The sequence below is a fragment of the Trachinotus anak genome, unplaced genomic scaffold, assembly GCF_046630095.1.
Source record: "Trachinotus anak isolate AG129_WGS33_773 ecotype Australia unplaced genomic scaffold, CSIRO_AGI_Tana_v1 ptg000003l, whole genome shotgun sequence".
Taxonomy (NCBI): Eukaryota; Metazoa; Chordata; class Actinopteri; order Carangiformes; family Carangidae; genus Trachinotus; species Trachinotus anak.
This window is the reverse complement of record NW_027273854.1, coordinates 8,648,233-8,667,115: the sequence shown is the minus strand read 5'-3', so window position 1 is coordinate 8,667,115 and position 18,883 is coordinate 8,648,233. Positions and strand designations below refer to the sequence as shown.

Genomic DNA, 18,883 nt, shown 5'->3' with positions numbered 1-18,883 from the left:
TTGTGTTTGGTATTGTGTTTGATCATTTGTACCTTGCACTTCATTGACTAGTTATCTCAGCACATCATAGCATTGTGTTATAATACAATGTGGAAGAAGACAAGAGTGATGTTGAAGCCACAAGGCCGACAGAGGCTCTGGGCTCAGTGCTGCAGGATCCAGCAGTGCTTTCTCTGTGCATGTTTGTGTATACACACTGGCTACGCCTGCAGGGCAGGATGGGAAGCGAAAGGTCCTGACAGGGGGGTGAGAGAGAGCTATTTGGCTGTTTTATGTACGCAGCCAGGCCCCTCCTGCAGTAATGGAACTCAGAAGCAGTAGTTAGTAGAAACTGTAACAGCAGTAGCAGTTTTTTTTTGATCCCACTGTGTTACACTTTGCAGTACATCCAGGTATACAGCCAGTTTTGTCGTTCCCATAGGGTCTGTGGTGTTGTAGTGTATTGTTACAACTCTTTACTGCAGTAGCAGCTACTGAATGTTTCTGTCACTGCTGCAATGGGGTTATTCTGCCTCTTCTGTACGTCTGACATTGTAACGTGACACTTTTTTGCCTTTCTCTCTGCTTGCTGGTTTATTTCAGGGAGATATTCAACAACTACTGATTCTGGAGGATGCCCAGGCTGCTGCCAACTACTGTGTAAACTTCATACCAGACTGTGACTCTGCTCTGCCCTACAACAGCCAAACCCTGGACCTGCAGGAGGTTAGTATAGTGCCACCAACAGGAGGCAATGCCTACTGGAAAAACCCACTCAAATCTTCATGCTGTTCTTTGACAATTGATATCAATTAACTGCAAAGACGTGGCATAGGCCTGGATATCTTAATTCATTTTTATTAACTGTTTCAATGTGTTTCCATATTCTTGTAGAGATCATATTTTTTATAATAAGTTCAAGCAATAAGATGCATTTCTAATTCTTACACTCATGCCAGGTCCTTTTGGCTGCTGAAGTGGGCTTGCAGAAGCCCTTCCTTCACAGCCAACCAGTGAAAGGAGCACAAGCATACCTATCAATAGAGCTATTTGTCCCAGAGACTCTTGATCATATAATTTACAAGCAGACACCAGCCACAGCCAAGAAAAGGTCCGAGTGTTTTGCGAACAAATCAGTCCAAGTACGAGTGTCTTCTTTCAAATGCAGCCAGCAGTGGAGCGTTTTAAGCTCAGGTGTTCCTTTGGCAAGGGACACACATACATACTCACACACACACGCAGAGATAGGAGCCTATAACTCAAACATGATATAATAGCTCTTCCCCTCCTCGAGGCGTGCATAAAAAATGGAATCCATCATGGATATGAATTACTGTATATTTCTTTGGTGGTGTGTGAAAGATAAAGATAAGGAGGAAGGAAGCAGTGACAGGAAGAGAGAGAGGTGTGAGTGAGTGTGTCTGTGTGTGTGAATGTGTGTGTGAATGTGTGTGTGGCTGGTCTTAAAGGAATGCACAGTTTTAACACTGTTTTATCTATGTGGCTATTTTTTATACTGATGCCACACGCATACACTCATGTGAGCGCACGCTTCTTTGAGTGCATGTGTGTTTGCACGCACAACTTTGCGTGCAGCATTGATAATGCTCCAGGCACGGTCCATTAATGGTAGTGTGAGGCCATTCCGATAGTCATCCAGCTGGCTTTTGTAGGACTACAGCTGAGCAACGGGCTCTGAATCCAGAACATGTCAACATCTGTCACCCCACTGACCTACTTCCCATCATCCTCCCTTACTCACAGACCTTGTTTACTAGATCTAAATCATGTCATTGGTGTTTTTCACAGACGGGCCTTCAGTGTCCTGGCAGAGGCCATTCATATCATTGACATGTAATGTGCATCACTCTGGAGGATGACACAACCCATATTTACTCACTTGCCAGAGCAAGAATTTGCAAGACTTAGCACCTCTATAGGATCATTAACATGTGACCTCTGACCACACAAACAAATATGTCTTCTGCTGTGACTTAGAGGAAGCAACTTTACATCTGTTTGTTCCTTCTCATTTTATATTTGCTTTAGGTTCTTACCAGTGGGAATCACAGTAGGTGTCTGACTTTATACAGGTGTCACAGGACCTATATGCATTGCTTTACTTTCCTGTTACAGGATATTTCTTTTATTGTATTTTCATTCACAGCAGTGTTTGTTTTTTCTCCATCCTCCACCTGTGCCCTCATCTTGCGTTCCCCTTTTTCATAAAAGAACTCCCAACTTGGGTCTGATGCCTTGATGCAAAGCGACCAGCCAGATGAACCAAAGGAGGTCTCCAAAAAGGACAGGAAAGGCAAAAAGAACAAAAAGAAGAGAGACAAGGGCTCAAAAGGCAAACGCAAAGGCAAGGGCAAGGGCAAGAAGGGATCCAGAAAGAAAAAGCACGAGGAGGAGGCTCTTGAGGACGGCTTCCTCAGAGTGTCCACAACACTGCCTGAGTATCTATCCCAAGAACCTTTTCTGACCACAGTGTCACCAGAAATTAAGAGCACCAGAGAAACTGTCATTCCCACCGAAGTCTTCGACAAGACCCTCATGGAGATGCCCACTCATGAACCTGACTCCACAACCGAGGCACCCGCTGTGGTACCCAGTGCAGTGCCTGAATCAGTGGTTACTGAGGAGGTAGACAAGTTTGCCTGTAGATGCCCCACAACCTCACCTCTCCTGCCATTTGCAGTTCTAACCAATCACTCCCCTAATACCTCCTAACAATAGTGAGCACCTCTTCCCTCTTGCTTTCCACCACCACCACCACTAACCAGCACCATCCTAATCATCATCTCCTCTACATCCCTAGCAGAAAACGTGGAGAATGCAACTTAAATGAGAAATTTTGTTATCTCGCTCAGCCTTCTGGCTGTGTGTGCGTTTTTTTTTTTTTTTTGCAGAACATGTGCAAGTGTACATGCATACTACTTTCTCAAAAAGCATGGTATGCATGGCACATACAGTATATGTTTTCATGTATGCAGACTTACAGTATGAATATTTGCTATTATGAATACGGCACAACAACCAAAAATCCAATAAACACAGCAACAGACACGGGATATTTCTGTATGTCTCCTTCATGTTTATTTGCTAATTCGCCACGTAAACTAATTTTTCATGCTCATGCTGTTTGTGTAGCTGTTGCAGTCTCTGCCATGCTGCGACATGAGTCTGATGTAGTCCATCAGCTAATTACACTCCAGCACTGTAATTAACTGCACACCTGTCAACCTGTATCCTGGATAATCAATACATTACCACGAAATCCACCTGTTTTGCTAACATTCATAACACACAAAATGTGCCTTCACTCTGAGGCGCTGTGCCCTAATGAGAAGTGCTCGGTCTCCCATGGTCCATCTTTGCTATGACTCATTCAAGTCCGTGTGTTGGCTTCCAGGAGAACAAGCCCGTGAAGAAGCCAGTGGTGGAGGAGTACGAAGATGACCTTTACAAAGACCTCTATGATGATCTCTCAGTTTCCACGGTAACAGTGAGCCAAAATGTTACTGAATATGAGGTAGGTTAAATGCAAATACAAGAAATGTCTTCACCTAAGCGTTTAGTACCTGACACTAATGGAGTTCTTCATCCTGTAACAGACTCTTGAATATGGAAATTACAAGAATGACACCAACTACGAGGAGTATGAAGCATATGAGGATGGCTTTGAGTTTGCAGAGAGGGACAGGGCAGAGACGTGGCATGGAGAGGTAATTCTCATAGTGAACTCATCAAGGAAGTGGTCATGTCTTCAATTGCCTCTGTCAACTGATTTCTAACAATCCACATCTATTCATCTGTTTCCCCACCTCAGGGTAGCCTCAGAGCAGAGAAAGGCCAGAAGGGAGAACCAGCTATTATTGAGCCGGTGAGCTCCTAGAGGCATTTAATGAATAGTCTAGTAGCTTTAGTTATGAGCATGAAAATATGTTGATACTCGCCTAATGTACACTGCCTTCTATCTGTGCTTGTTTCTAGGGTTCATTAGTGGTGGGACCCCCCGGTCTACCAGGGCCAGAGGTAAGACTGTCCTCTGCCTGCAAACTGGAGAAAATGGAAATTATGACACTTTGTGAAAGACTGTTTGAAGATAATTTTGGTTGGTGTTGGTGGTTTTATATACTTCTACACAACATGAAGTGACCACTAAAAGTACACTATAACAAAGACGTAAAAAGATTTTGGGGCAAAACTAGATAAACGAATCTTAGAATATCACATGGAAGAAGATAATCATCTAATTGAAAACCAAGTAACAGTTTTGCAAAGCTCTTCAATGTTTGTTTGAGTGCTGTAAATGTGTCCTTGACAGGGGCTCACTGGCCCAGCTGGACCAACAGGCCCTCCAGGACCCAGGGGAGATCCTGGTGAATTGGTGAGTGTGGCTTGGGATGTGGACTGCAAGGCTGACTGTCCAGCGGGTTCATTTGACCTCAGTTTGACCCTTTCACTTGAGGAACAGAGATGGGGGTGACCTCAGTTTGAAACATGTCCATGGGATCGCGATGTCCTGGTTCACTGAACCTGCTGGACATTCGGACTCAAGGGACGGATGTTGACTCACACATGTTTGACCTGATTTTCTTATTTTGTGTGTCTGATTGCTCAGATAAGTGATTCATCACAATGGAACACGCTCCAACACGCACGCACGCATGCACACACACTGACAGATGCTCTGTCATTTTCCAGTAGTCTGATAATCTCTATCATTTTGCTTTGCAGAGATGACGACGGCAGTTTATTACCATGCAGATCCCCATGGCTTGCATGCTTTACACGCTTCCAGTAGCTGTTTACAGTTCAGGTTCAGCCCACATAACAAACCTATTTTATTTCCAAAGATGAAATTAAAAGAGATGCAACAATGGAGAATACAGCTGAATTTAATATGTTTACAAGTAACTAGCAAATGCATTAAAAAGAATAAATGTGAATCAATTTTTATCATTAAATTTTATCCTGAAAAAGTACAGTGTACACTATAAGTGTATAACTGAACCTTTGAGGCTACTGGTTAAAAGTTTTAAAGACACTTCAATATTTCCTGTTATTGAAATTTTAGTTTAAAATCTCAGTGTACTCTAAAATGAAAGCATAGAACAAATAAATAGGAGGAATAGAAGTATGGAATATTTTTATTTAACTCAATTTAATCCAAATGTTTGACTCAACAGCCGAAAACACTTGTGGCACTCTTGTGGTGCAATGAAAATCAAATGTTACTCTGAAATTTTGTCTCAGCTCTGATGCAGAAGTTCCCGAAAATGTTCTGCACTTGTTGCTTTGCTTTCATCTTCCAGTTCATCATCTAGAGAGTCTGGAGTCTGTGTTCCATCAACTGAAGCCACTCTCATGTTCTTTTACTCTAAGATTTCAGGTCATTGTCATGCTGTAGGATTAACCCCCGACCAGCTAGTTTGTCTTCCTTTGTAAATGACCTTTTTCTTGCCACTATGGTAGCAGTATACATTACTACTTCCTACAGTACTGTCCAAATGCATATACATGATACATTAAATGACTTGTTAAAATGGTAATTTACAGTGTGTAAAAAGAAGATAAGGTAGTGTATGTGTGTGTGTGTGTGTGTGTGTGTGTGTGTGTGTGTGTGTGTGTGTGTGTGTGTGTGACATGTCCTGTGAAAACAGAGTAAAGGTTGTTTTTACAGTGATTAGATAGCAGGGATGTTTTTCTCTCCATTTAGACTCTCTCTCCCTCTCTCTGACACACACACACACACACACACACACACACACACACACACACACACACACACTAGCCAATGCTTATCCCTTTCCCTGTCCTCCTTTTTCAGGGTCCCCCAGGACGTCCCGGTATTCCTGGGGTTGATGGGATTCCAGGTCCTCCAGGAACCCTGTTGATGCTACCAGTAAGACCTTAAAGCACACTTATGCATGCTCACCCACACACACACATACTTGTACTTCTATCTTTGTGAGGACACTCGTTGACATAATGCATTCCCTAGCCCCTTACCCTAACCTTAACCATCACAACTGAGTGCCTAAACCTAATCCTAACCCAAACCTTAACCTAAACATAATTCTAACCATAACTCTAAAACCAAGTCTTAACCCTCAAAATGTGATTTTAAGGTGTCTCAAAAAGTGAGGACCGGCCAAAATGTCCTCACTTTCCCCAAAATGTCCTCACTCTGTTAGTAAAATACTTTTTCTGGTCCTTACTATGTAGCAAGTACAAGTGTACACACACACACACACACACACACACACATATACACTGAGCATGCCTTTTCCCAGTGCGGTGTCGTGGCATGACCACAAGGGGGGGCTGTGTGATTGAACTTCATTACATTTGGGAAATCCTGCAATGGGGACTGACCCCTCCTTTTCATTGCCCCCAGTTCCAGTATGGAGGTGATTCCCAGAAGGGACCAGTGGTGTCTCCCCAGGAGGCACAGGCACAAGCTATCCTGCAACAGACCCAGGTACATGTCACAGAAACATGCACTTTGTTGCCATATTACATCATAGTGACTGTTGACACTTCCATTATACGCTATCTGAAGGCCATTTCTTTGCATATTAAAATCCAAGACAAACCTTGTGCAGCATAAATAAACCACCCAGTTGTGCTTTTCTTCCAGCTGTCACTGAAGGGACCTCCAGGTCCGCTGGGTCTCACAGGGCGACCAGGCCCACTGGTAAGGCACTCCTCTGTCCTTGACCAAATTTGCATCATATCTCAAGGGCTCCTGCAACCTTTAACCTCAGCTTCACATTCTGGCTGACCAGGCACAAGCTGTACTCTCTCCCCACTCTAGCCTCATCATTATGCATGCTCAGTATGTGCAACTCTCTTGTGGAATCTGGCCTCATTTATGAAAAAAAAATGAAAAAAAATCTGTGTAGCGTTGCAAAAAATGAACAGATTTATAAGATGATTTGCTGTTTAGCTCATGTGTATTTTTATTTTTTGGTGCTAAACTTGAGTGAAGAGTGAAATTGTGCCCCTCACCCCACCCCCCACAATGTACATCATGTCAAGCTTTTGTTTTTATTTTTGTAGGGTCTTCCAGGTCCCACTGGGCTCAAAGGAGACAGCGGAGTCAGTGGCCCTACTGTAAGTCCAGACATTATTTCCACCTCACTACTGACTTCCTTCATACCACCCTTTTTTCTTTGTTACACTATTGATTTCCTTTTGTCCTTGTGATTTGCCTTTTACACCTTTTTCCATTTGTTCTGCTCTCCTCCTCTCTCATACAGGGACCACGTGGGATGCCAGGTCCTCCCGGAATTAATGGAAGGCCAGGAAAAAGGGTGAGATATCTTGAGTATTGCAGGTGTCCATGCTGAAAACCTCTGTATCTGCAGGTGTCATGCTGCAAAGCAACATCCTGTTTAAAGGTGATTGTGCATCTTGTAGGGGCGTGCAGGAGTGGATGGGGGTCGTGGAGCTCCAGGTGAAACAGGCTCTAAGGTAAGCTTTTTGAGATCTCACTCCACTGCATTGCAGTAGTTATAATCTCATCCAAATGAGCTGCACCAAGAACCCACTGATTCTTTGCTCCGACTGAGTATTCACGTCCCACCCAGTTTCTCATTTCCATGAACACAGCAATATCACACATGTTTAGGCAGCAAGGTCTTGCGTGATAACAAACTATCTCCAGTTGCAAGTGTAAGCCTGTAGGTATCAAGCAGCCCACAGCTTATTATATGTATTGACAATGAGGCAACTCAATACCTAACAGCTGCAGGAAGAGCTTAGTAAATAAATCAGGCTCCCCTGATGCCGGTCTGACAGAACAGCTCAGTCTTTATCAGTCAAAGCATTTTAGGAGAACTACAGCTAATCTGAAAGCTTCCTCTCGTCGACACACACTCGTAGCAGATGGGAGGCTCTGCCAGGGGAGACTCTCAGTACAATTCTGCTAATGTTTACACATTATCGTATGTGTGTGTGTGTTTCAGGGTTTAATGCCTCTCTATTACTTCTCAGGGTGACAGGGGTTTTGACGGCCTGCCAGGTCTCCCAGGAAACAAGGGACACAGAGTGAGTTAGATGTGGTAACTTGACATTGTCACTGTATTTATTTAGTCCTTCAGACACTAACACGCTAACACGGCATGCATGAATACCTCACATGCCATATAGCAGATGTTTATTTGCATATTATGATCATGATGATTGTTATGATTTCTGTGATGACAGTGTACACTAAAAAAATCATCTGCTTAATGTTGCTCTGCTATAAACAGAACAGTCTTAAACATCTTGAGGCTTGTGGCTAATGCTTTTATCTTGTAGGGGGACAGAGGAAAGCCTGGTCCTCATGGGCCTGTTGGGGAGCCAGGAGAAAAGGTGAGTGCACAGTACCTTCTAAAATGTATTTGTAACAAAGAGAGCCCAGAAAACACACCCTACAGCAGTGCTTTGTTTTTCCTTATTTTTCCATCCCACAAGGTTAAAAGGGAAATCCTTTCCAGATCAATGAATCAATTCTACAAACCATTTAGATGGTAAAGCACCACGGATCAAAGCAGGCTTTGCTGAAATGAAGTCATAAACTCCTGAATTTTTAATTCCGCTACGCTGGCCTGAGTTCATTCAGTATCAAGGTTTGCAAAAGAAATGAAAGCTAGGCAGTGCATCCTTGACATTGAATTGAAAATATGAAAGATAGAAGCTCTGTCACGATCGTATCTATCCACGCAGGCGGGCGGATGAAGTTTGAGAGAGCAGTCTATTAGTCTTTGCTGGAAGATAGTTGAGCCTTATCTGTCAGGCAGTGAATTTCTTTAATGAGCTATTTTCACAGATTATGTCTGTGGGATATGAATTTACCCACGCCTGAGGTTGAGTGAGAGAGGTGCATGAGATTTATGTGTTGAATCTGTTACCTTCTGTGTTTTTCTAGGGATCTGATGGACCTGTGGGGCCAAGAGGGCAGCCAGGTGAACCTGTGAGTAACCACATCCGGAGGAACATAAAGTTCGCTCATAGATCTCACATCTCAGCACACCTCTACATTACAATATGTCATGGTTATTGTTTCTCTATATTAGAGATACTTAATGTAGAAGATGCATTTATCAAGCCTTTTCTTTGGGTTCTCAGAAATACACATTTTTCTTAGTGCAGAATCACAGGAACACAGAGAACCCAGAGGAGGTTGTAGGAGGTCACAGAATTAAGCTCAGCAGAGGTTTTGGCCAAAATCTGACCAAAACATTTATAGAAATATAAAATCTATTGCTCAGACTATTATGCAACAGAAACAATATTTTACAAAATACAACAACTGTGAAAAATTTGAACAGTCAAACCTTATTAATTCAATGTTGCCAGGGTGTTCAGCCAAGCATTAGGAAAGAAAAGGCCACCGGAATAAGGCATACAGCTTGAAAACAAAAATATACAGTGGCAGAGCATGCTAGTATATTCACATTCTGTCACAGAGATTTTACTTGCAAAGTAACTTTGGATCATTGGGAGACCACAAAGATCTTAAGAGCACCGCTGAAGAAGCTGTCTTTTTTTTTCCCTGTGTATCTTTGCGGCACACACTGGTTGATTGGTTATGACTCATACTCTATCTTTCTCCCAGTCGGTGAGGTTGGGGCTCAGCAGGGCTCTGCCCCGCCAAATGGATCACCCAGTGCAGGAAGAAATAGAGTGCCATAAAACATGTTAGGAGAGCTGTGTTAACCTACAAAGACACAGGAAAGGAGGCGAGTTGGCTGTTTTGATGAGGGAGAGGGAGCGATGGGAGAAGTGAGGCAGCGTGAGACAAACTCAAGACAGAAATTTGGTTGGTGGTGAATGAGATAAGAGAGATGGAGACAGGAAAGAGGAAAGAGGGAAACTCGGAGAGGGAAGAGATAAAATCCTGGCCTGAATGATTATATTTCCATATCAATCACTTCCCAGGAGATCACAGATGTGGCTTTGGAACAGGTGGCTTGGCCAGCCTACAAAGAGGGAGGCTGACAAAAACAGAGCACACAAACACATTTGCACAAGCACAGACTAGCACAGTCTCTGTGGCTAGCACATACAAAACCAGATGCGCACACACACACACACACACAAATATATTATCTGTCCCTCTCTGTGTTTCACTCTCTCTGTCTCTTTACTTCTGATGTATGATTTAGTATTCCACACTCACTCCAGCTCATCATGCATGCAGGTTAGCTGCTGACTATTTGCTGTGTTTTGTCTCCAGGGTCCTCGGGGTCTTGTTGGGCCAAGGGGGCCACCTGGCCCACCTGGCCAACCGGTAAGTCAACATCGCCTTGATTACAAGATCAGAGCTATTCAGTCTTTTCAACTCTATGAAAGGTCCCCCAGTGCATGGAGTCATCAATACGCCACTGAAGATAAACGAGGAAGCTATTGAACTGTCTCGATCAAACTTTGACATTTCATCCAGTATTTGCTTTAATCTTGTTTGTGTGCATTTTTTTCAGGGTATTAGTGGAACCGATGGAGTGCAAGGGTCAAAGGGCAATCTGGTCAGTCCTGCTACCTTCGTCATCAAATGATCTCATCCCCATAAATGCCATTATATACCGCTGATGACTGTAATGTATGTTATGATAATTTACAGTGAAAATGAGGGTAACTGTTCTTTGGGAATGATCTCAGCCACAGAAGCATCAGACAGAGTGGATTAGCGTGGCCCTCTAATGAACCTGTTAACCAGTCTTGTGATGATGAGCTTATGACAAAGGTCATGTGAAGTGTGTGACTACCAGTGATTCTTGTTCTCAGGGTCCAGCTGGAGAGATAGGGCCCCCGGGTCAACAAGGAAATCCAGGAGTACAGGTACTGCCATATAAACAAGAGCTAATCATATTTTCAGTTTTTCAACATGACAACAATCTAATCTGCTCACACAAGGACATCCACACATAATGACTCATTACCTACACACACTCACACACACACACACACACACACCATATGCACACGTATACAGACTCAAGCAAAACCTCAACTCCCAGCCTTCGCCTACTGTTGTGACACTTAATCTGATTGATGCTTTGTTCTGGTCCAGGGCTTGCCTGGTCCTCAGGGTCCCATTGGACTGCCAGGAGAGAAGGTAGGTAACATGTCTCTCACTTAATTTCAGAATTAAAGCTGTGACCTTGTGACCTCTGTCATCACATACCCAAGGGAGACTGGCTGAACGGGACGGTACAACCCAGCCACTTCTGGCTCCCATTTAGACAAGATAAGGCTAGACAGGAAATCGATACACAAGAAATACACACACACACACACACACACACACACACACACAGAGGCATACCAGACACTAGGGCCAGCCTTGACCGCTGCACTTCATGAGGCTAGACTGATGTACGCAATAAAAAGTGCACTTAGTCATAAATACAATATGTTTGGTAGAGGAGCAGCAAAGTGGGAAATGTGGTCTCTTAGGGATGAGTTGAGGTGTTCTGTCATACCTGAAGCTCTGCTACAGTAGTCATACCTCTCTCTGTCCTATACAGGGTCCTCTGGGGAAACAAGGCATGCAGGGACTACCAGGCATTGATGGCCCTCCTGTAAGTACACACAGGCACACAGATACATAAATACACACATTGCCACATTTACGTGCATGTATCAATACATACTGTAGCTTTGCACATCCAGTATCTAAGAAAGTCTGAGGCCATTTTCAGACTTTTGGACCCCACTGTACATACGCATAGAGAGCGCCGCTGAATGCTAATGACAAGTCAGCTGCATCACATGATTTACTAGAAGAGTCTGCACTTTATTCAAGCAATGCTTTTCTGTACAGGTACTTCATCATTCAAATATAAATATAAATACACACATACATCACTATATTCAAGCAAAAGCTTATGGCTACCACATAATGACTACAAGAGGACAAGACCCAGACGACTGGGCATGCAGTTGTACCTCCAGTACAAAAATGTCAAAATAAAAGCCCATCACATGATGTTATACAAACAATAAACTCAACCAAACAAACTGTGCATGTATACACATGTATATTTTCAATTCAGTTTTATTTGTATAGCGGCAAATCATAATATACATTATCTCAAGGCGCTTTACAGGGTAAGGTCGAGACCTTACTTTATTATAGAGAAAAACCCAGCAGTTCCCACAAAGAGCAAGCACTTGGTGACGGGGGGAGGAAAAACTCAGAGAACAAACCCAGAAGCTAGTTAACCAAGATTAGCCAAGAGGATAAAATTGGCCGTCTCATATTTTCTGTTGTCTGCCACCATGGGAGCACAGAAGTCATTTGTGGAAGTGATCCAAAGCAGGATGACACTTGGAAAAAATAAATGAAGTCAGGCTTTTCTCATCTACAAGAATTAATTTTAAAATGCAGTCAGACAAATTTGAGCGAGTTTCACTTAATGCTTCTTGTATTGTTCTGCAAAGCTTTATGACACACAATGATATTTTTATGGTGCTTCACTCTCAATGCCACCGGGGTTTCCTCTTTTTTATTGGTTGGGTGCATTCAGGAATTTCAGTCGAGGAGTGATACAATAACGATTTATTTGCAGCAAAGCTGAGTCAATTTGATTCATGTTTTTCTGCTTCAGGGTCACCCAGGAAGAGAGGGCCCCCCGGGAGAGAAAGGAATTCAAGTGAGTAACTGAATATCTGAGGCTTGCCTTTTGTAGTGTCATAGCAAGATATTAAAATGCAGTTTCATGCTTTTTCTCACAGTCTGCTGTAACTGCGCGCTCACTCACATTGGCTTACAATAACACTCTTTCTCATCATTATAATCACTGTGTTCCTACAATGTCATCATCTTTATTGTACGAGAGCAGCGGCACATTAGAGTCAGCAGCATGGACTCATCAGCATCATCTGCTTTTTCTGATTCTTTTTTCTTCTGAAATTAAAGATATGGCACAGTGACTGAGTGCGTTGTTCATTCATATCTGGACAGAGAAGTGTATTGTTTCTGGCTGCTGGTTGCTAAAACTGAAGAATATTGTTTGTATTTTCATATAGGGTTTACTGGGCACTCAGGGTCCTGTTGGGTACCCAGGGACACGCGGAGTCAAGGTGAGACATAAACGCATCATGATCTCAGGTGTAATGTCCACTTAGATATATATTCCCCTGCGTATTTCATTCTGCACGTACGTGTCAGCCTGTGACGGACAAGCTGTTTGAGTCTATGACTGACAGGTGACAGGTGGAGGGAAAGCACCACGGTTCTCAAGGGGACTGCTAACAACAGAGTGAGGAACATTTGACGGAAGGGAGAAACATCACAGTCAGATAGAGCAGAGCTGTCTGCATTACGAGTGGAGTGCAGTCGATTTTGACCGAGCGTGCTTTTGAATTGAGAAGTGAAAGTTGTGAAATGGCACTCTGCTCTGCGTTTTACTTTAGTGACATAGTTCGGCTCAGCATCCTTTAGGGGAAGCCTGAACTTGTTGGCAATCATGAGTGTGACATGAATGAAAGGTCAAGAACTGCTCAATAACAGAGCAATGTTGGGTCAAGAGAAAATCAATACACACTTCTTAATCATTTCAGTGTTTTAAGATGAATCATTTTTTGAAATACAAGGAGCCAGTGATTTTTTTTTGTGTGTGATATCCAGAGTCTTGTCAGTGATGTTGGATTCTGGTTGTGTTTTTTTTCCCCACTTTTATTCCACAGGGGGCAGATGGAGTGAGGGGTCTAAAGGGGAGCAAAGGAGAGAAGGTGAGTGAAAAAGCTGGTGAGCCTTTGTTCTGCTACTTGTCAAACTGTGGACTGTGACCTGCGAGGAAGGACACTTGAAGAAATGCAATGGTGCCATTTATGATTAAATCACATCTCCTCAATGCATCCCAGGGAGAAGATGGTTTCCCTGGGTTCAAAGGTGACATGGGCATCAAGGGAGACAGGGTGAGAGCACCCTCCAATCACCTCAGTGTAATTTCCTCATAGTTATTCTCTATCACAGTGGAGATAAAACTATCACTTCCCTCCTACTTTCATTCTTGACTTCAGGGTGATAATGGAGCTACAGGTGCTCGTGGAGAGGATGGACCAGAGGGAGCAAAGGGCCAAGTAGGACCAATGGGAGACCCAGGTGCTATCGGGGTTGCTGGCGAGAAGGTACATTTTTTAAAGATTACATTTACATTGCAAGACAAGGTTAGGACACAAAAGAGGAGGATAGGGAGATCAAGTAGGCTGCGAATTATAGAATAAAAATCTTATCTAAACCTGCTTTATCCTGCTACAGTCATTATAATGTTAGGTAGTACAGTCAATATAAAATGAGTGTCTGAAAATCACTGAAATACTGAACATAAGGATTTTAATGCAACCACATTTATGACATCTGGTTACAGCTATTCCTAAAGCTAAACTGCTACTGAAGCAGTGCGCGTGTTTTAGCATTTAATCTTTCTGTCATCACCATGTACATTAATTTAGAGATATCCTGCTGTATTGATATATGCATAGTCAGCAGTATGTCATAAAAATCTTAATTAAATGGTTTTAGGCACTTTTTCTTTAATATTTTTTCCGGTTTATTTCTCCCACTCTCTCTGTAGGGTAAACTTGGTGTGCCTGGATTGCCAGGATACCCAGGAAGACAAGGTTCTAAGGTGATTTTAGCATTGATGAGCTATTATGATCAGTTAATGTGTCGTCTGGTTCCTTTATCAGAGCCTTAACTAGCAAGATGTGTGTCTTTGACTGGACTGTTTCCTGTCTGATTAAAAATAAAGGATGATAAATGGCTTATTAAAAAAAGGCTATTTTATTAATAGTTCATTAGTGACATCAATTCATTACATGTTGATGAATGGTGTATTTAAGGCTGTGTTGGGCTCATGGATTAGATTTGCTTTAATTTGATACAGTAGTTAATTATACGTTAATGAGACGTTGGGGTTGATGTGTGATGAATGGAAGGCTGAGGCTGATTAACCTCTATGTGTGTCTCCAGGGATCACTTGGCTTCCCTGGTATGGCGGGGGCCCCAGGAGAGAAAGGACGAAGGGTGAGGACTGTGCTGACATTTTAATCCACATCACTTTCTGACTTCTTAATATGTTAACTTTTCTGTGTAGGAGCTATTGTGAAATAACTGAGTGATAACTAACTGTTAATCTCTATAATGCAGGGTCCAGCTGGTCAGCCAGGGTCCGGGGGCCAAAGAGGTCCTAATGTGAGTACAGCTACAGTATAGGTACCATGGCTATACACCATATTTTGCTCATTGTGCAAAGCTGTACTTGCTCTAATTGGATACCATCGCTTTATTACAACTTGTGGGTGTGAGGCACAGTTATATCACTGCAGTGCTGCCACATCACCAGACGTCTTTCTTCCACCTACATGTGCTAATCAGACTATTGTTTGTTTTCCAATAGGGAGCCCGCGGGGGAAGAGGAGCAAATGGGCCCAGCGGAAAGCCTGGAGAAAAGGTGAGCTCAGACTGACACACAGACACACACACACCCTGACATAAACAACGACACATGCACATACCGTCACGCATACATAAACACACACCTGGCTTTCTCATAAAGTATTAATGAATGCGCCGACCGGGGTTGGAACTGGTTGCTGCTGTTCACTTCTGGATGACAGGCCATCTGGTGCAGTGAGAAGTCTCTGTCTGGCAGGGGATGCTTCAGTTTACACTCTCACCCTCCAAGATCATCTTGGGAAAGCTAAAGATTTGATAACGGGCAGAAAGATAAAAACGGTTGAATTGCTCATGTTTTCACACAATAACTGTGTTTTTATTTGAACCTGGTAGGGTTCTGCTGGACAAGATGGTCCTCCAGGATCCCCTGGAGAACAGGTAATCTTTTGACTCTCAGATAATACTATGTACAGTGCATACATATGACCATAGATGTAAAGCCTGAAAAACAATCTCAGCATCACAGATCACAGATCACATAATCTGTGTTGTCATTTTCTAGGGTCCTCAAGGACCACAGGGAAGACACGGTGAACCAGGACCTAGAGGGCCTAATGTGAGTTTGCTAACATATACTGTATAGTGTTTACATTTTATGATCACCTTTGGTCATGTTCTCTTTATTACAATGAAGTAAGAAAATGCCTCCTTTTCAGGGTCCACCTGGAAAAGATGGGTTACCGGGTCATCCAGGCCAGAGAGGGGAACCAGTGAGTCACTTTTACTCTCAATAAAGCTACATATTTAGTATATAGCATTTTCTTCTATAAGGTGCACACTGCAGCATTAACTTTGAGTTGGCATGAGCTACTGAATGTGTTAACACAGCAACGAAGTCTGACGTTATAAATTTAGCATTGAATTATTGAAGTTCCTGTCAGAGTGCTAGCTGAGAGGCCTATACTAAACCCAGTAAAACACCCTGCCCTGCCTGCAGTCCTCAGATACTACCTACTGCCCCTGTTACACCAGATTCACTTGTCTTATTCTTCAGGGCTTCCAAGGCAAGAACGGACTCCCTGGCCCCCCAGGTGTTGTTGGACCGCAGGTAAGAGGATCAGCCCATGTTATATTTGTTGCTTCTAAAGCCAAAAGCTGTTTATTTCAAATAGCATGTTTTTAAATAACTCCAATGTGATGTTTGTTGTCTCCGTTGATTGTCTCCAGGGCAAATCTGGTGAGACAGGGCCAACCGGAGATAGAGGCCATCCAGGTTCACCAGGACCACCGGGTGAGCATGGTTTACCAGGAACTGCCGGAAAGGAGGGCGCCAAGGTGAGTGGTTTTCATCATAATGTCGGAATTATAATCACTTACCAGCATCACCTTATTACTGTTATATTAGATAAAACGCAAGGACTCTCTCAGCTCTGCCTGAATATCTTATCTCGTCTGTCTCATCCTATCCTCTAATTTGCTAATAAATAAGAGAGGAAACCTTGCTGCGTTGAGTGTATTATAGCTCATAAAAGATGAATGTTCCTTCTCTGTGTGACTTGCTGGTTGCTGTGATTTATGAATGCATGAGGGCCTGCTGTCTGCTGGCTACTTGCCTTATATCTAATCACATGTGTGTATGTGTGGTTTCCAGGGAGACCCAGGTCCACCAGGAGCCTCGGGGAAAAGTGGCCCTGTTGGGCTCCAAGGCTTCAGAGGGAGCAGAGGGACCCCTGGTGCAATGGTGACACAACATTACACAGCTCTCATGTCCTCACTTTCATTCACTGTCTAAATCAGATTCTCCTGGAATGTGGAGATAATAATTAGATCATAAATCAAACTTTAACTTAAGATCATAACATCATGCCAGTTACAGAAGATTTATGCAAACTGAAAAAAAAATTAATCCAAAGCAATTGTAAACTACAGTCATTCACTGATCATAAATCTTGTAATGAATGTGGTTTTCACTTGATTGTGAATGCTGTTTATGTCTGTGGCTCTCCAGGGTCCTGCAGGTCTGAAGGGAGGAGAGGGTCTACCTGGTGTTGCAGGAGCTATTGTAAGTCTGATTTTATTAAATTGCTTCCCATCCCATCCCTTGGTCTCTGTTCAGCTGCTATGTAATATAGGATGCTAGGGCATAAGAAGCAGGAGGCTGTTTCCATGGTGATCAGTGATCGTGACCACCACATTAAATCAAGGAGTGAATCATGTGACATACTCACCTAACCTCCCTGTCTCCTCTCATTTCCAGGGTGCAACTGGAGAAAGGGGCCCTGCTGGGCCGGCTGGCGCTATTGGGCAGCCAGGACGGCCCGGTGGTGTGGGCCCTGCTGGGCCCATGGGAGAGAAAGGCGAGCCAGTAAGAGTTGGAACATTGCTAATTTGATTTCTTAACCAACAATGTCCACTAACACATACCGTACCATCACCTCCCACCACTGGGTTATAAACAACACGTGCTCTCACTTCGGAATGTGTCATCATGAGACAGAGAGCAGTAGAGGGGTAAAAGAGACAGAAATACAGAGGGAGGGAATATGAATGTGATCAAGCCTGCCTTCTTGGGTGTGAGTTTCTTTACTGGTACAATACATTAATCAAAGTGTCATGCTGCAGTATGAGGATAATAAGTATTTTAGTATTTGCTAGATGTGTGCTATTTCTCAATCTGTTCCCTAGGGTGAAAAGGGGCCTGTGGGGCCAGCTGGGCATGATGGGGAACTGGGACCTGTGGGGCTGCCAGGGCCTGCAGGACCTCCTGGGCCTCCAGGAGAGGATGGAGACAAGGTGGATACACTGGACTAGCATGAAATAGCATGGACAGCAGCACTACTGCAAAGTTGCTGATTTTGGACTAATTTTTTGTGTGTGTACGCATTTTTCTCCATAGGGAGAGACAGGAGGACCGGGACAGAAGGGCAGCAAAGGAGACAAAGGAGAAGCTGTGAGTTTCAATTTTATGTCCTAACGTCACATTATTACTTTGCATCACCAGGAGGTAGAGGGCAAACTGGCTTTGGAGTAGCTCATTCTAATAACTTTGGCTGCACAGAGCATTCTCTAGTGGAATGAGCAGATGGTTTTAATCACGTTTTTCCCACAACGGATGTGTAGTTAACTGTCCTCCTGCTTTTCTAGGGACCTCCGGGACCTGTTGGAAGTCAAGGACCTGTGGGCCAGCCAGGACTGCCAGTATGCATCATATGAAAGCATATTATCATATGATAAGTTGGTCTGGTTTGGATAGTTTTAACAGTGCTGACCTGTCTGTGTATGTTTCAGGGTGCAGATGGTGAGCCAGGTCCTCGTGGGCAGCAGGGTATGAATGGGGCAAAAGGAGATGAAGGACATCGAGGCTATAAGGGGTCATCTGGTCCTGCTGGACTACAGGTAAGCATTCCCATCAAATCCAAGACTAACTATCTCCTGGGGTCATCTCTGATTTGACAGTCTTTGACATTCTTTAGTATGTATCTGTTTCCATGCCATGCC

General features: G+C 43.4%; 1 protein-coding gene and 1 long non-coding RNA gene across 4 annotated transcripts in view; one reads left to right on the top strand and one right to left on the bottom strand.

Moving 5' to 3' along the window:
• col5a3a (collagen, type V, alpha 3a) overlaps positions 1-18,883 on the top strand; it is a 47,366-nt gene that overhangs the window by 15,312 nt on the left and 13,171 nt on the right. For 2 of the 3 annotated variants that reach the window (XM_071471894.1, XM_071471902.1), the window contains exons 5-46: positions 583-705; positions 2,212-2,625; positions 3,395-3,514; positions 3,597-3,707; positions 3,812-3,865; positions 3,976-4,017; positions 4,310-4,372; positions 5,816-5,890; positions 6,386-6,469; positions 6,629-6,685; positions 7,051-7,104; positions 7,251-7,304; positions 7,411-7,464; positions 7,987-8,040; positions 8,296-8,349; positions 8,906-8,950; positions 10,217-10,270; positions 10,461-10,505; positions 10,765-10,818; positions 11,051-11,095; positions 11,508-11,561; positions 12,591-12,635; positions 13,012-13,065; positions 13,672-13,716; positions 13,849-13,902; positions 14,008-14,115; positions 14,562-14,615; positions 14,960-15,013; positions 15,137-15,181; positions 15,387-15,440; positions 15,779-15,823; positions 15,948-16,001; positions 16,102-16,155; positions 16,440-16,493; positions 16,613-16,720; positions 17,037-17,126; positions 17,394-17,447; positions 17,643-17,750; positions 18,071-18,178; positions 18,282-18,335; positions 18,530-18,583; positions 18,674-18,781. In XM_071471894.1, coding sequence (XP_071327995.1) covers positions 583-705; positions 2,212-2,625; positions 3,395-3,514; positions 3,597-3,707; positions 3,812-3,865; positions 3,976-4,017; positions 4,310-4,372; positions 5,816-5,890; positions 6,386-6,469; positions 6,629-6,685; positions 7,051-7,104; positions 7,251-7,304; positions 7,411-7,464; positions 7,987-8,040; positions 8,296-8,349; positions 8,906-8,950; positions 10,217-10,270; positions 10,461-10,505; positions 10,765-10,818; positions 11,051-11,095; positions 11,508-11,561; positions 12,591-12,635; positions 13,012-13,065; positions 13,672-13,716; positions 13,849-13,902; positions 14,008-14,115; positions 14,562-14,615; positions 14,960-15,013; positions 15,137-15,181; positions 15,387-15,440; positions 15,779-15,823; positions 15,948-16,001; positions 16,102-16,155; positions 16,440-16,493; positions 16,613-16,720; positions 17,037-17,126; positions 17,394-17,447; positions 17,643-17,750; positions 18,071-18,178; positions 18,282-18,335; positions 18,530-18,583; positions 18,674-18,781 — 3,114 coding nt within the window. The remainder of the gene's footprint in view (positions 1-582; positions 706-2,211; positions 2,626-3,394; positions 3,515-3,596; positions 3,708-3,811; positions 3,866-3,975; positions 4,018-4,309; positions 4,373-5,815; positions 5,891-6,385; positions 6,470-6,628; positions 6,686-7,050; positions 7,105-7,250; positions 7,305-7,410; positions 7,465-7,986; positions 8,041-8,295; positions 8,350-8,905; positions 8,951-10,216; positions 10,271-10,460; positions 10,506-10,764; positions 10,819-11,050; positions 11,096-11,507; positions 11,562-12,590; positions 12,636-13,011; positions 13,066-13,671; positions 13,717-13,848; positions 13,903-14,007; positions 14,116-14,561; positions 14,616-14,959; positions 15,014-15,136; positions 15,182-15,386; positions 15,441-15,778; positions 15,824-15,947; positions 16,002-16,101; positions 16,156-16,439; positions 16,494-16,612; positions 16,721-17,036; positions 17,127-17,393; positions 17,448-17,642; positions 17,751-18,070; positions 18,179-18,281; positions 18,336-18,529; positions 18,584-18,673; positions 18,782-18,883) is intronic. The other variant, XM_071471909.1, reaches the window with a different exon arrangement.
• LOC139614580 (uncharacterized) overlaps positions 11,514-18,883 on the bottom strand; it is a 115,834-nt gene continuing 108,464 nt past the window's right edge. The window contains exon 4 of the long non-coding RNA XR_011687092.1: positions 11,514-11,559. This is a non-coding gene — a long non-coding RNA (uncharacterized lncRNA). The remainder of the gene's footprint in view (positions 11,560-18,883) is intronic.